Source organism: Camelus dromedarius, chromosome 8, assembly GCF_036321535.1.
Source record: "Camelus dromedarius isolate mCamDro1 chromosome 8, mCamDro1.pat, whole genome shotgun sequence".
Taxonomy (NCBI): Eukaryota; Metazoa; Chordata; class Mammalia; order Artiodactyla; family Camelidae; genus Camelus; species Camelus dromedarius.
Genome location: NC_087443.1, coordinates 81316358 through 81330213, shown reverse-complemented (window position 1 = coordinate 81330213; position 13856 = coordinate 81316358). Strand labels below are relative to the sequence as shown.

Here is a 13856-nt window from a genome sequence, read left to right as displayed (position 1 = left end):
CGCTCAGGTCTGCCGCTCCAGCCCTGCAGACCCGGGCGCCGGGGAGACCTCTCCCAGCCTGACGTTTGTTTCCCTGTTTATCTGAACACGAAGAGAGCCCCGCAGCGTGGCTGTGAGGATGAAGGGAAATCAGTGGAGAAAAACTGACCCCTGAAGTCTGTTAAGGCCCGGTGGACAGTCATTTCTTGAGTGCTGGCTGCAGGCCTGGCTCTGCCCCGGGGAGAACAGCCCTCCTGGAGGGGATATGGGACATCAGTCAATCAAGAAGAAGGCTGCCGCCAGCCACGAGGGCCCTGGAGGACCGGAACCGGGCAGATGGAGGTAGGCGTCACAAGGCTTCTCTCGGGGAGGAGCTGTGCTCTCAACATCCGAAAAATGAGGAGACAGCCGTTGCTGTTTGGGGAAACGTCTCCAGGCAAAGATGAGGCCCAACGTTCTGATACAATATCTAAAGAAATTGTGCGTTTCAAAAAAAACATGACCTCTACTAGTGCCCAAGGAAATTCTGGGATTTTTTTTTTTAAACAAAAGGGCAAGAAGGAAAGGAAAGAGCATTTATTAAACACTTACTATGTGCCAGGCTCTGTGCGACAGGTTATGTATGTGTGTGTCTACATATTCTCCAACAAGATAAGCAGAGGAAGCAGTTTTTTAAAGAGGCCTTTAAAGATGGACAGGAGGAAAGTTAGGTCAATGGATGAGTAGACGTAATGGCTTTGGAGCAGTTGAATCAAAACTGTTTCTCACCCCCTTCTCATAACACACACACACACACACACACACACAGCCTCCCCGTTGGGAGGCTGAGCTGAGCATGATATTCAAGGCAACCCACAGCTACTCCTTGAAGCTCTGACTTCCCTGGAAGGTTTATTCCTATTTTATAGATGAGGGAACTGAGGCTCAGGAGTGAACACCTACCCCAAGCACACCTCACTAGTTAAGCAAACAAAACCTCCCTAGAAACTTCCTGGAATCCCAATGACCCAGTGCTGGGTGGGGAAAGACTAGAGGTAGCCAGGCCAGCTGCAGTGAGCCTGCTGCGTACCAGGCATCATGCTTGGCACTGTACAGATGGTACCTCACTGAAAACTCAGAGCATCCCACTGATAAATATATATGTTTAAGAATACTGAGAAAATTTTTGCAAATGAAACCGACAAAGGCTTGATCTCCAGAATATATAAGCAGCTCATATGACTTAATAAGAAACAACCAAACAACCCAATCCAAAAATGGGCAAAAGACCTAAAACAAGCAATTCTCCAAGGAAGACACACAAATGATCAATAGGCACATGAAAAAATGCTCAATGTCACTAATTATCAGAGAAATGCAAATCGAAACTACGATGAGGTATCACCTCACACCAGTCAGAACGGCCATCATTCAAAAATCCACAAATGACAAATGCTGGAGAGGCTGTGGAGAAAGGGGATCCCTCCTACACTGCTGGTGGGAATGCAGTTTGGTGCAGCCACTGTGGAAAACAGTATGGAGATTCCTCAAAAGACTAGGAATAGACTTACCGTATGACCCAGGAATCCCGCTACTGGGCATATATCCAGAAGGAACTCTACTTCAGGATGACACCTGCACCCCAATGTTCATAGCTGCACTATTTACAATAGCCAAGACATGGAGACAGCCTAAGTGTTCATCAACAGATGACTGGATAAAGAAGAAGTGGTATATTTATACAATGGAATACTACTCAGCCATAAAAACTGACAACATAACGCCATTTGCAGCAACATGGATGCTCCTGGGGAATGTCATTCTAAGTGAAGTAAGCCAGAAAGAGAAAGAAAAATACCATATGAGATCGCTCATATGAGGAATCTAAAAAAAAACAAAACAAAAACAAAGAAAGCATAAATACAAAACAGAAACAGACTCATAGACATAGAATACAAACTTGTGGTTGCCAAGGGGGCGGAGGGTGGGAAGGGATAGATGGGATTTCAAAATTGTAGAATAGGTAAACAAGATTATACTGTATAGCACAGGGAAATATACACAAGATCTTGCGGTAGCTCACAGAGAAAAAAATGTGACAATGTATATATATATATGTTCATGTATAACTGAAAAATTGTGCTCTACACTGGAATTTGACACAACATTGTAAAATGATTATAAATCAATAAAAAATGTTAAATTAAAAAAAATACTGAAAGGTCAAAGCAGCTTGTCTAGGTGCTGGAAGTTAGAGGGTGGAATTGTAACTCAGGTGCCTTCCTCCTGAGAGCCACTTTCCCTGGAGGTGGTGTGCAAGATGACTGGAAATGGTGCATGGAGATACAACTTTTCTTTTAGTAGTTAACACATTTGTTTATTTTTTTTGCGGTTAAATGCACATAACGTAAATTGACCATTTTAACCATTCTTAAAGGTACAGTTCATCAGCATTAAACACATTCCCTTGTTTTGCAACCATCACCACCACCCATGTCCAGAACTCTTTTTTTTTCCTGGTTGTCAAATAACCCTTTATTTTATTTTGCATTTTTTTATTGAGTTATAGTCATTTTACAATGTTGTGTTAAATTCTAGTGTAGAGCACAATTTTTCAGTTATACATGAACATATATACATATTCATTGTCACATTTTTTTTCTCTGTGAGCTACCGCAAGATCTTGTATATATTTCATTGTGCTATACAGTATGATCTTGTTTATCTATTCTGCATTTTAAAATCCCAGTCTGTCCTTTCCCACCCCCTACCCTCTTGGAAACCACACGTTTGTATTCTATGTCTATGAGTCTGTTTCTGTTCTGTATTTATGTTTTTTTTCTTCAGACGCTCATGTTCGGGCCTAGATGCTTTCCTACTTGCCACTAGGTTTCCCGCCAGCTGCCCTCATGGTGATGAGAAGGCTGCAGGAGCTCAAGGAAGCTTACACTGGCAACAACAGCAGGAAAGAACGCAGACCCCAACCACTCTTCTAAACAGTAAGGAATCTCTTCTCCCAGAGCCCTGCCCTCAACAGATCCACTAACCAATCACTGGCAAAGGGCTGACTTACACCAATTTTCATTAACCAGGAAAGAACTCGGGCTCAGCGCTTTGGCGCAGAACGGGGCGGGAGCTTCGCGGTGGGGTGCGGGGGCCGGCCGAACCTGGGCACGCTCCAGCTCGGGCAGTTGGCCGACTCCTGGCCCTTGGCTCCCTGCGATGAGCGCAGTGAGCTCGGCACAGAGTTGGGACGATGCCCGCGGTTTGGGGAAGGCGCACAGCCGGAATCCCATCCCCGATGGCGCAGCCCGAGGGCCCTGGCAGCTCAGGCCTGCAGCCTCAGAAAAGCAGGGCGCTCTTGGGGCTTCCGGACAAGAAGCCACCGTGCACCGGGCAAAACCTGGCTGCAGCACTCCCTGCGTCGCCGCACAGCGGTACCCGCCTGAAGTGAGGCGGCCTCCCGGGACTACAACTCCCAGAGACGCCAAGGCCTCTCTCATGCTGATAGGCCCGCGGCGCCATCTATCAGCCAATCAGCCGCAGGAAGACGGCCTCACACCGGGCTCAGCGACCAGTCACAAGAGAGAGGAGGCGGGCGCTCCTCCAGCCGGACCGAGGTCTGCAGTCGAATCGTGGCGGGACCCTAAGAGTAGGGTACATGGACCCCCGAGGCCGACTCAGTGATTGGAGAAGTGACAGGCCAGCTCTCTTCCCGAAACGACGACCTGGAGCAGACATCCCTTCGTCTCACCAGGTTCTGGCCTCCACTACTCCTGCCTGCCGCCCCGGCCCGCCGGGTCTCACGAGTTCCCGGCGGCGCCCCGCCCCCAGGCCCTCATTGGCTCCCTCAGGGCACGTGGGCGAGGAGGGCGTGGCCTGCGGCCGGCCAGGATGAGAGGCCGGGCGGGTTCGGGCCTGGGGCCGCATGGACACCCTGCTGCTGGGCCGGTGGCGACGGCGGAGGCCAGAGGAGCTGCAGGTTCCAGGGGACGCGGTGAGCCCCCGGGGCCTAGGTATTAGGAAGGGGAAGCGGCGCCCCTGGGCGTGTCCCCACCGGGCCTCACGTCTCCGGGCACCCTCCCTGTGAGGAGCCTGGCCTGAGCGGGCCGCGGGCACCTGCTGGGGCGGGGCGTGGTGGGCGGGGCCGCGCCTGCGCAGAGGTGCGGGCCCGGGTGCTCCCGAAGACTGGAGAGTCAGGATTCCTCAAACAAGCACGGGGCTCCCTGCCAGGCCTGGAGGGCTCGGTGTCTAGTGCAGGGGGTCTCCCGTGTTCTGCACGCTGCTGTTCCGCAGCCACCCCTCCATGTGCAGGCGCTGGGCTGGGTGTGGTATGGGTGCCAGGTGAGCAGACAACACCGGTCCTTTGCTGGAGAGAACAGGGTAAGAGGTGATTGGTAATGGGGGGCTTTGATCAAGACCGCAGTGGGTGGGTAATGCGGTCTGTGTGAGGCTTCAAGGGGAGACAGTATAGGAGTTAGGAAAGAGCTTACTTAGGCTTCTAGAAAACTGAAAGGAGACCTGTGCGATTGGAGCACGAAGGTAGAGCCTCTGAGCAGCGCCCTTACCCAACACCTCTGCCTGCGAATTGGCTGGTTCTCACTCCATCTCGTTTACGCCTGGTTCTTTCCTAAGAGCAGCAGCGAGCTGCCACCATACCAGCATCTGAATATTTTCTGTCTGCTGCTCCTAGACCTACAGGCTCCGTAAGCACAGGATGTGTCTTCTGAGTTAATGCAGGCAATGTTTTTCTCAAATGTTTTGCACAGCATATCAAGAGTGACTAGCTTCTACCCTGCAGCGTCTGTTTCCTCACCACCAAGGCAGTGCCACTTAATGTTCTGTCCCCGTAGCACCCCACTTTCTGGTGCCCTGTTACGGGGTATAGATTAAGCTTCTGTAGAGACTTCAGACTACATTGGCTCAAACCAGATGAAAGTTTGATTCTCCCATACATAACAGTATGGAGGTCAGCTCCACGGTGGTGAAACAGAGTCCCTAAGTATGGGGCTGGTGGTACCCAAATGGAAGACATCCAGGGGAACCCCCCCCCCCCAGTTTCCTCTGTCTGATGGCTCCTCCTCTCCCTGCTTGTTGTCCTTCAAACAGTGGAAGGTAAATAGTGAAGTGACACGATCATACTGACACTTTAAGAGCTTACTTTCCATAGAGCAGGTTTGTGGAAGATGAAAGGGATGGTGGTTAGAGGGAGGGCAGGGCAGCAAGGAATATACAGATCATGAGAGGTGACAGAGGCTCAGAGTGGAGAGTGAGATGCTGATGGTGGACAGACTGGGCTGTGTGTCTGGGAGGAGGAACTGGCAGGTCTTGCCGGGGGAGCGGACCTAGAAGGAAGTGCAAAGGGCAGACCGGCTGAGTCCCAGGGTTGTGACTTGAGCACCTGGGTGGTGTTCTTGAGGGAGGACCCGTGTGTGACTTCAGGGGAAAACGAGGCGCCCCTGCTAGGCCATACTGAGTGTGGTGTCTTTGAGACATTTAGCAGAGACGTGGCAGATGCTGCTAGCCGTTGAGTGGTTACCGCGTAGATTATCTGAATTTCACAACAGCCTGTCATTAAGCCCACATTACCAGTAAGGAAACTGAGGTATAGCGGGCTTTACTCAACTGGCCTAAGGGCACACAGCTGGCAGGTGGTGGCAGCTGGTCTTCAACCTCACTGTCCGCCTCCAGACCCTGTGCTCTTAACCACTAGGCCGCACTGCTTCCCACGTGGGGCTGGCGGCACTAAAACATGAGGCTTTGAAATGAAGCCCTCGATTGGTCATAAAATGATGAGAAGTGTGATGCCACGGGCTGTCAGGGACGGGGAGCCAGGGGTCGTTACTGGTCAGAGAAAACAGGAAAGGCTTAACGGAAGAAACCTTGAATGATCTTTCAGGTTGGGATTGATGAAGTTAAGTGCTCAGTTTGAGGCTACCACACTTCCTGTCTGTTCTGAAAGAAGGGTGAGGTGGCATCTTACTGCTGTAGTGTATATTGCCTCCTAATTTGGTAGAGTTCTTGTTTATGTTGTATTCTGTCCTAGTCTTTGATCTAATAATCCAGATTGAGTTCAATGAAGTATCCAAGCTCTTGTCCCAAGTTTTCTGTTCTTTCTGTCTCACAACCCCCCTCTCCCTGCTGAATTTGGTTACTCGGGAGGGGCAGCTCCTTTCCTAGCTCTGTTGACAACCTCGTGCCTCTGAACCCTGTGCATTAAAACCACCAGTGGAGTTTCAGGGGCTGCAGCTGCCCGGACCCACCGCTGGAACAGCCTCTCAGGTGGTTCTCATGCCGAGCCAGCGTCGGATGCCTCCCCTGGGGTCTTGTGAGTGTCCTGGTTGTGGTGAGGTTAGCTGATGGCCTAACACATGAGGCAGTTAAACATCAGTGGTGTTTGTCATTTCCCTTGGGTAGCACCTGTTGTATACCAAGCACTATTCTAGGCTCTGGAACAAGAAAGGAGAAATGAAGTCCTTGGTTAGGTTGTCCGTGTGACTCAGGCGGGTCCAGTGTCTGGTTCAGTCCCCCTGCCCATTGCACCACGTGCTTCAGAATAAAATTGCCCAGAACACCTGAAGATTCATGTCTGCTCAGCCTTTTATCCCCGAGAAGACTCTCCTTGCAAAAAATCAAGAGCGAGTTCTCTGGGCAGAGCACACCCGAGCGTCTGGGCTCATGATCCGATGGGTATCTTTTCTGGCTTCATCTGGGTTGATCCAAGATCTCCTTTTCCAGCTTCTGATTCTTAGGGATAAGCGGCCATTTCCTCTGTTGTAATTTCTTTCCATTCTTGGTCACTGTCCTTTAGAAATAAAATAGAAGGCTGCATTAGTTCATTGGCTATTCCAGGTTGTTTTGATTATCATTTTTCTATCTTTACTTTTTAATACCATCATGGGGTGTAACAAACTACATGTATTTGAAGCTTACGGTTTGGCTATTAAAATAATGCTTTTATGCACATTCGTGTTCAAATTTCTGTACAGATATATTTTCATTTCTTTTGGGTATATTGGAATTTCTGGCTTGTATGGTAACTGTCTTTAACCATTTGAGGAATTGTTTTGCTAAGTTGTTTTCCAATTTAGCTGCCTCATTTTATACTCCCCCAGCTATATACAGGGTTTCAGTTTCTCTGCATCCTCTCCAACCCTTCCCTGCTTTATAGAATACAGCCATCCTAAGTGGATGTGAAGTGCTCTCTCTTTGTGGGGCTTTGATTAGCATTTTCCTGATAGCTAATGATGAGCATCTTTTCATGTGCTTCTTGGCCATTTGTGTGTCTTCTTTAGAGAAAGTCTATCAGATCCTTTGTCCATTTTTAATTGGGTTGTTGTCTTTTTATTGTTGAATTGTAGTAGTTCCTTATATAGTCTAAACATCACTCCCATATTGGAGCCGTAATTTGCAAAATTATTCTATTCTGTACCCCAGTTTTCTTCTAAAAGTTATATTTTTAGCTCTTATATTTAGATCTACGTTCGATTTCAAGTTAATTTTTATATATGGTATAGGATAGGGTTCCGCCTTTATTCTCTTGCATGAAGTTTTAAGTTGTCCAAGCACCATCTGTTGAGAAGACTATCCCCGCCCTCATCCCCCATTTAATTGCCTCGGCACCTTTGTTGCAATCCAATCCACTGTAAATGTGAGGGGGTTTGTTTTTTTCCTAGATTTTCAGTTCCATTCCATTGATCTGTATGTCTGTCCTTAACATCAGTACCACCCTGTCTTGATTACTGTAGCTTTACAGTAAGTTTTGAAACCTGTAAGAGAGAGTCTCCTAACTTTGTTCTTTTGGCTATTCTGGGTCCCTTGCATTTCCATATGAATTTTAGTGTCAGCTTGTTCATTTCTGCAAAGAAGTCAGCTGGAATGTTGTTAGGAATTGTGTTGACTCTACAGGTCAATTTGAGGAATGTGGCCAGCTTAATACTAAGTCTTCGATCTACGGACATGTGATGCCTTTCTAAGCTTCACTGATTTTTCTCTGTTGCTTCTCTGTTTACTCTGTTAGTAGTTTTCACTCTGATCTTCATTATTTCCTTTCTTCTTGTGTTGGATTCACTGGTTCTTTTGTTTCCAGTGACTGAAGGGGGATGCTGAGGTCACTGTGTGGAGGCCTTTCACGTTTTCTAGTGTAGGCACTTAGCGTACATCTCCCCTAAGTTCTTCAGCACGGATTCCACCATGTGAATACACCACGTTTTCTCTGTTCTTCTGCCAGTGGACATGTGGCTGGTTTCTACATCTTAGCTGTTGTGAATAGTGCTGCAGTGAACGTGGGCATGCTAAATACCTCTTTGAGATGTTGATTTCGTTTCTTTTGGATAAATACCCAGAAGTAGGATTGCCAGATTGTATGGTAGTTCTATTCTTAATTTTATGAGGAAACTTCATACTGTTTTTCGTATGATATGACTTCTTTTATGACTCAATATAGGAACAGTCTTGGGAAATGTGTATTCTGCTGTTGAGTGAAGTGTTCTGTAAGTGCCACTCAAGTCAAGCTGGGTGATAGCTTGGTTTATGTCTTCTGTGTCCTTAACAATTTTCTTCATGTTCTGTCTTTTTTTTTTTTTTTGTATGTTCTATCAGCTTTTGTAAGAAGGTGTTGCAATCTCAACATAATTGGAGGTTTGTCTTTTCTCCTTGCAGTTCTGTCAGTTTTGCTTTGTGTAATTTGAAGCTCTGTTATGTGCATATGCATTTATGAATTGTATGTCCTCTTAACTGACTCCTTTGTCATTATGAAGTCACTTTTTGTATTCCTGGTAACATTCCTCACTCTGAAATGTACTTTGTCTAGTATTAATATAGCAACCCCAGCTTTCTTTTGATTAGTGCTAGCTTTGTATATCTTTTTTCATCCTTTTACTTTTAATCTAGATGTATCTTTGTATTAAAGTGAGTTTCTTGTAGGCAGCCTATAGATTGAGTCTTGGGTTATTTTTGTTATTTAATCTGACAGTCTCTGCCTGTTTATTAGAGTATTTCATCTGTTTACATTTAATGTTATTGTTGATAGATTAAAATCTATAATCTTTCTTTTTGTTTTCTGTTTGTCCTATTATTCTTTATTTACTTTTTCTCCTTTTTGGCATAGTGGGATTTTTTGTGTGTGTGGTTTCATGTTATTTCCCTTGTTGATTTATTCACTGTAACTTTGATTTTTGCTTTATGACTTAGAATGTACATCTTCAAATTACAGTCTGTCATCAGGCGATACTATCCAGTGTACATGTAAGAACCTTACAGTTTACACTTCCATCCCTCTCCTCTCCACTTTTGTGTTGTCCTACATTTTACCTTAACACATGCTGTCAACCCCATACTAGATTGTTACTATTTCTGTTTGAACAGTCATCTTTCAAAGAAGTTTCAGTAACAAGCAAAAACTTATCTTTTACCCACAGAGTTACTATTTCTGGTTTAGTTCATTCTTTTGTGTGGCTTCATATTTCCATCTGGTTTCATTTTTTTGGTTTTTTTTTTTTCCTAAAGGAATTCCTTTAACATTTTGTATAGGACAAACCTGCTGGTGGTACATTTTTTCACCTTTTTAAATGTCTTTATTTCACCCTTATTATTGAAAGATATTTCCACTATATATGGAATTCTAAACTGGCAGCTTTTTCTTTGAGCAATTCAAAGCTCCACTGTTTCTCTGCTGTCTTCACGATTGGATTGTTCCCAGTGAGAATCTGCTGTCACCCTGTCTTTGTTCCTCAGGACGTAATGTGTCTTTGGTCTCTGGCTCCTTTTAGTTTTCTCTTTTCAGTGGCTTTGAGCAATTTGCTCATGATGTGCTTCAGTTTTTTGTGCTTGGGGTTATTGATATTGTTGAATCTATGGATTTATAGTGTTCCTCAAATTTGGGTCCTTTTCAGCCATTATATCTTCAAATATTTTTTCTCTTCCCCTTTTCTCCTCTCCTACTGGGACTCCAAATATGTGTCATTTAAACTTATTTAAGTCATACCACCGATGATCTGTTCATTTAAAAAATGTTTTTCTTTTCTTTCTTTGTTTAATTTCAGATAGTTTCTATTGTTGTGCCTTTAAGTTCACTAATGTTTTCTTCTGCAGTGTCTAATCTGTCAGATACTTCCAGTTTTTATCTCAGACATTATAGATTTCAACTCATAATACTTGATTTGGATCTCTTTGAAACCGTCTTCCATATCTCCGTTTAACATTTTGAATATATGGGATACAGTTATAATAACATTCTAAATGTCCTTCGCTGCTGATTTTTGCGTCTGTGTCAGCTCTGGACTGGTTTTGATAGGTTGTTCTCTTCATTATGGATCACATTTTTCTGCTGCTTTGCTGGCCTAGTAACTTTTGGCAGGATGTCAGATACTGTAAATTTTACCATATGGGGTGTTGAATATTTTTAGATTCCTATAAACATTCCTTGAACTTTGTTCTGGATCACAGAGAAGTTACTTAGGAAAAGTTTGAGCCTTTGGATCTTGCTTTTAAGGTCTGTTAGGTGAGGCTAGAGCAGGGCTTAGTCTAGGGCCAGACTCTTGATCCTTCTGTGTGTGCTGCCTTCTGTGTCACGAGTCTGGGGGCTTTCCGGTTTTGCTGGTAGGGTCCGACAGTGTTCCCAGCCATGTCCAGGCACCAGGCACTGCTCCTTCTAATCCTTTTGAGTGGCTCTTTTCCTGCCCTGGGTACTTTCTTCACACATGGGCGCTGATCACACGTGTGTGGATTGTTGTGCTTCTCTCTGGGCTGCCTGTTCTCTCCAGGGCTCTGGCCTGTGAGCCTCCCACACACTCAGCAAAGTGTTCATGACTCAGGGAGCCCACCTGGCTCTGCCTCGGTTCCCCTCCCTGGGAACTCAAGGCGGGGGGTGGGTGGGAGCGGTGTCAGGCTCAGCCTGCTTGGGGCCCCATCGCAGGGGCCACTGTTCTTTGTTACTTGCTGGTCAGTGTCTGAGACCTGTTGTTTCATTTCTTCTGTCCACCTTTGGTTTCATTCAGGAGAATGAACCTGGTTGCTGTTGCTCCACCTTGGCCTGGAGGGCTTCTTGGATTATTGATTCAAGGTTTGCAAAAGGAAGTTGAAACACACACACCCGCACGCATGTGTATCAACAAAGTTAAGTTTGAGGGGCTCCTTAACCAGTTCAGGAACGTTCATTCTAAATGCTTTCCAGCCTGTTTGGATTTAGAATACTGTAGCATTCGAGTCCGTTGTGCACCGTAGCAGTAACGTCACTACCAACTAAAACCACTATCCACGTGCATGTTTTCTGCACGGAATTTAGTTTGTCAGCCTTGATGTGGCTCTGTTTAGCTGTGCTGTGTGGGTTCTTGTGCAGGTCGGGCAGCGGTCCGGTGCACAGTCCATCAGCAGACACGTTTTTCCTTTCGTTTACACCTGCACACAGGTTGTGCCTTCAGTCTGGGGATGAGCAAGCTTGAGCTTTGCAGTCTGAAATGCTTTTGATGCAGCCACTGAAATTTGGACGTGAGCAAATTGTGAAGTTCCAATCTGCCATTTTCACCAATTCTTGGTGTTATAAATAGCTGCCCTAAACTGGAGGGCTGAGGGGGTTTCATGTCCACTCTTTCTGTGGGTGCCTTTGAGACCTGCCTTTGCTAACGTGTGAAAAACTATCCAGTAGAGCTTGTAGTCCTTGTCAGCAATACCACTTAAACGTATTGATGGCTTTAACTCCGTTCAAGTAGCCCTGTGGAGTCTAACTTACAAAGCGAGAAAATTCAGAGTTAAATTTGCGTGTTTCAGCCGTAGGATGTAGGCTTTATGGCTCATCTGCTGAGCAAGATCCCCACCGAGAAAGCCTAATGAGCAGTAGCTGGTGCTGCGGACCCCTGGCCAGACCCTTTTGTTCTGCCTGTCTCCGGTCACCCTTTTCATTCTAAATAATGGTGACCCACTCCTCAAGAGACAAGTTACTTACTTCTCTCTCCCATTTTTTAGTGTGAAAATTGTCTTCTGAGCTGCTTTGTACTGTCTGGTCCACTCAGTTTAGTTGTATTCAGCCATCCCCCATCTAGAAAAAGGCAATTTATCAGCAAGAAATCGTCTTCGGTTTTGACTCTAGTACAGGTCTTCCTGCTGCCAGCTGCACAAGCCTCGCCATTTCTAGTTTTCTGCAGGTTTCTTTGTATGTGACACAGAAAAGTCAGAATGAGGGTAGGTTAGTCAGGAGGTAGTTTCCATGGTTTGGGGCCCTGTTAGGCGTCCATGTGCTTGGCGGTGACCCAGGAAGGACGGTGACTTGGCAGCTGCTTCTCTAATTACCAGAAGCGAGCGGGGCACGCAGTAGGTGTTCAGCAGATCGTTCGTGATTGTTCAACATGTAAGGCTGTGTGTGCGTTTAACTGAAGAGAAACGCAGGGAGGGTGACACTGATGCATAAAGTTGCTGGCATTTTCAAAGTTCATCTATTTGGGGAAGCTCATAATGGGCCTGGCGCCGTGTGCCCCCCCCCCCCCGCTCGCGAGTGCGCCCTTGCGCCCATTTCTTAGATTTCCCCTTTGCACTTACCATCAGGCCCATGTTGTTAGGGGTTTAAAAATTTTTTAAGCGTACCGTGAAACAGTGAAGTGGCTCTTCATAAGTTTACAGTCGCATAACCATCACCACCCAGTCTGAGAGTATTTTCTTCACCTCAGAAAGATCCTTGCGCCCGTTTGCGGCCCAGCCCGTTCCCGCCCCCAGGCAATCTGTAACCTGCTTTCTGTTTCTCTAGGTTTGCCTTTTCTGGACGTTTCATATAAACCGAATCGTACAGTGCGTGGTTTTGCAGCTGACTTCTCTTACTTAGCGCAACGTCTTTGAGGTTTCTCAACGATGAAGCACATGTCAGGCTTGTCCCTTTTCATCGCTGAGTGACACTCGATTGTGTAGACACACCACGTTGTTTGTTTATCCGCCACGTGGAGGACGTTGGGCTGTGTTTCCGTTCTGGGTTTTATGCAGAGTGCTGAGCGCTGGGAGGCTCGTGTAGCGGTCGCTGTGTGGACGGGTGTTTTCACATCCCCTGTGCAGACACCCATGACTAGAATGTCTAGTTCTGATGGTAGCTCTATGTTGAACTTTCTAGAAACTGCCAAACTGTTTCCCAAAGTGGGGGCAGCAGCATTCTGCTCCCTGCCTGCATCTTGTGAAGGTTCTTGTTTGTCCACATCCTCACATGGTCTGTGTGTGGGTTTTTCTGTTTTTCATTTTTTGTCTGTTTTTTCTTCTTAACAGAGGCACTGGGGATTGAACCCAGGACCTAGTGCAGGCCAAGTACGTGCTCTACCACTGAGCTGTACCCCCACCCCCAAATTATCTGTGGTTTTGATGGTAGTCATTCCAGTAGATGTGAAGTTAGGTACTCACAGCAATTTAAATTTGCATTTCCCTAATGACTAATGATGTTGAACATCTTTTATGTGCTTATTAATCATTCATATCTTTTTGGTTGACAGTCTACTCAAATGTTTTGCCCATTTGAAAAAATACCTTTATTTATGTATAATTTTAAATGGGTTCCTGGACCCAGTGGTATCCCACTGAGTTTTTGATTTGCATTTTTCTAATGACTAATTTTGTCGAATATCTTTTTATGTACTTGTTGACCGTATGTGTATGTTTGTTGGAAGAATTACTATTCAAATTCTTTGCGCATTAAAAAGTTGTATTATTTGTTGAATTGAAACACTTTATATATTCTGGAGACAGGTCCTTTAACATAGATATGATGTGTAAACATTTTCTCCCAAGAATTTGGCTTTTTTTTTTTTTTTTTTTTTACTTATAGTGTCTCTTGAAGCCTAAAAGTTTTGGATATTGATGAAATCTAGTTTACAATTTGTTTCTTTTATGGGTCTTGCTTTTGGTGTCATATCTAGAAAACCTTTGCCTAA

At 45.7% G+C, this 13856-nt stretch overlaps 1 protein-coding gene across 2 annotated transcripts in view; it reads left to right on the top strand.

Moving 5' to 3' along the window:
• The first annotated feature begins 3840 nt into the window (after positions 1-3840).
• C8H10orf143 (chromosome 8 C10orf143 homolog) overlaps positions 3841-13856 on the top strand; it is a 65554-nt gene continuing 55538 nt past the window's right edge. For both annotated transcript variants that reach the window (XM_031462011.2, XM_031462012.2), the window contains exon 1: positions 3841-3955. In XM_031462011.2, the coding sequence (XP_031317871.1) occupies positions 3887-3955 (69 nt within the window). In that variant the 5' untranslated portion in view covers positions 3841-3886. The remainder of the gene's footprint in view (positions 3956-13856) is intronic.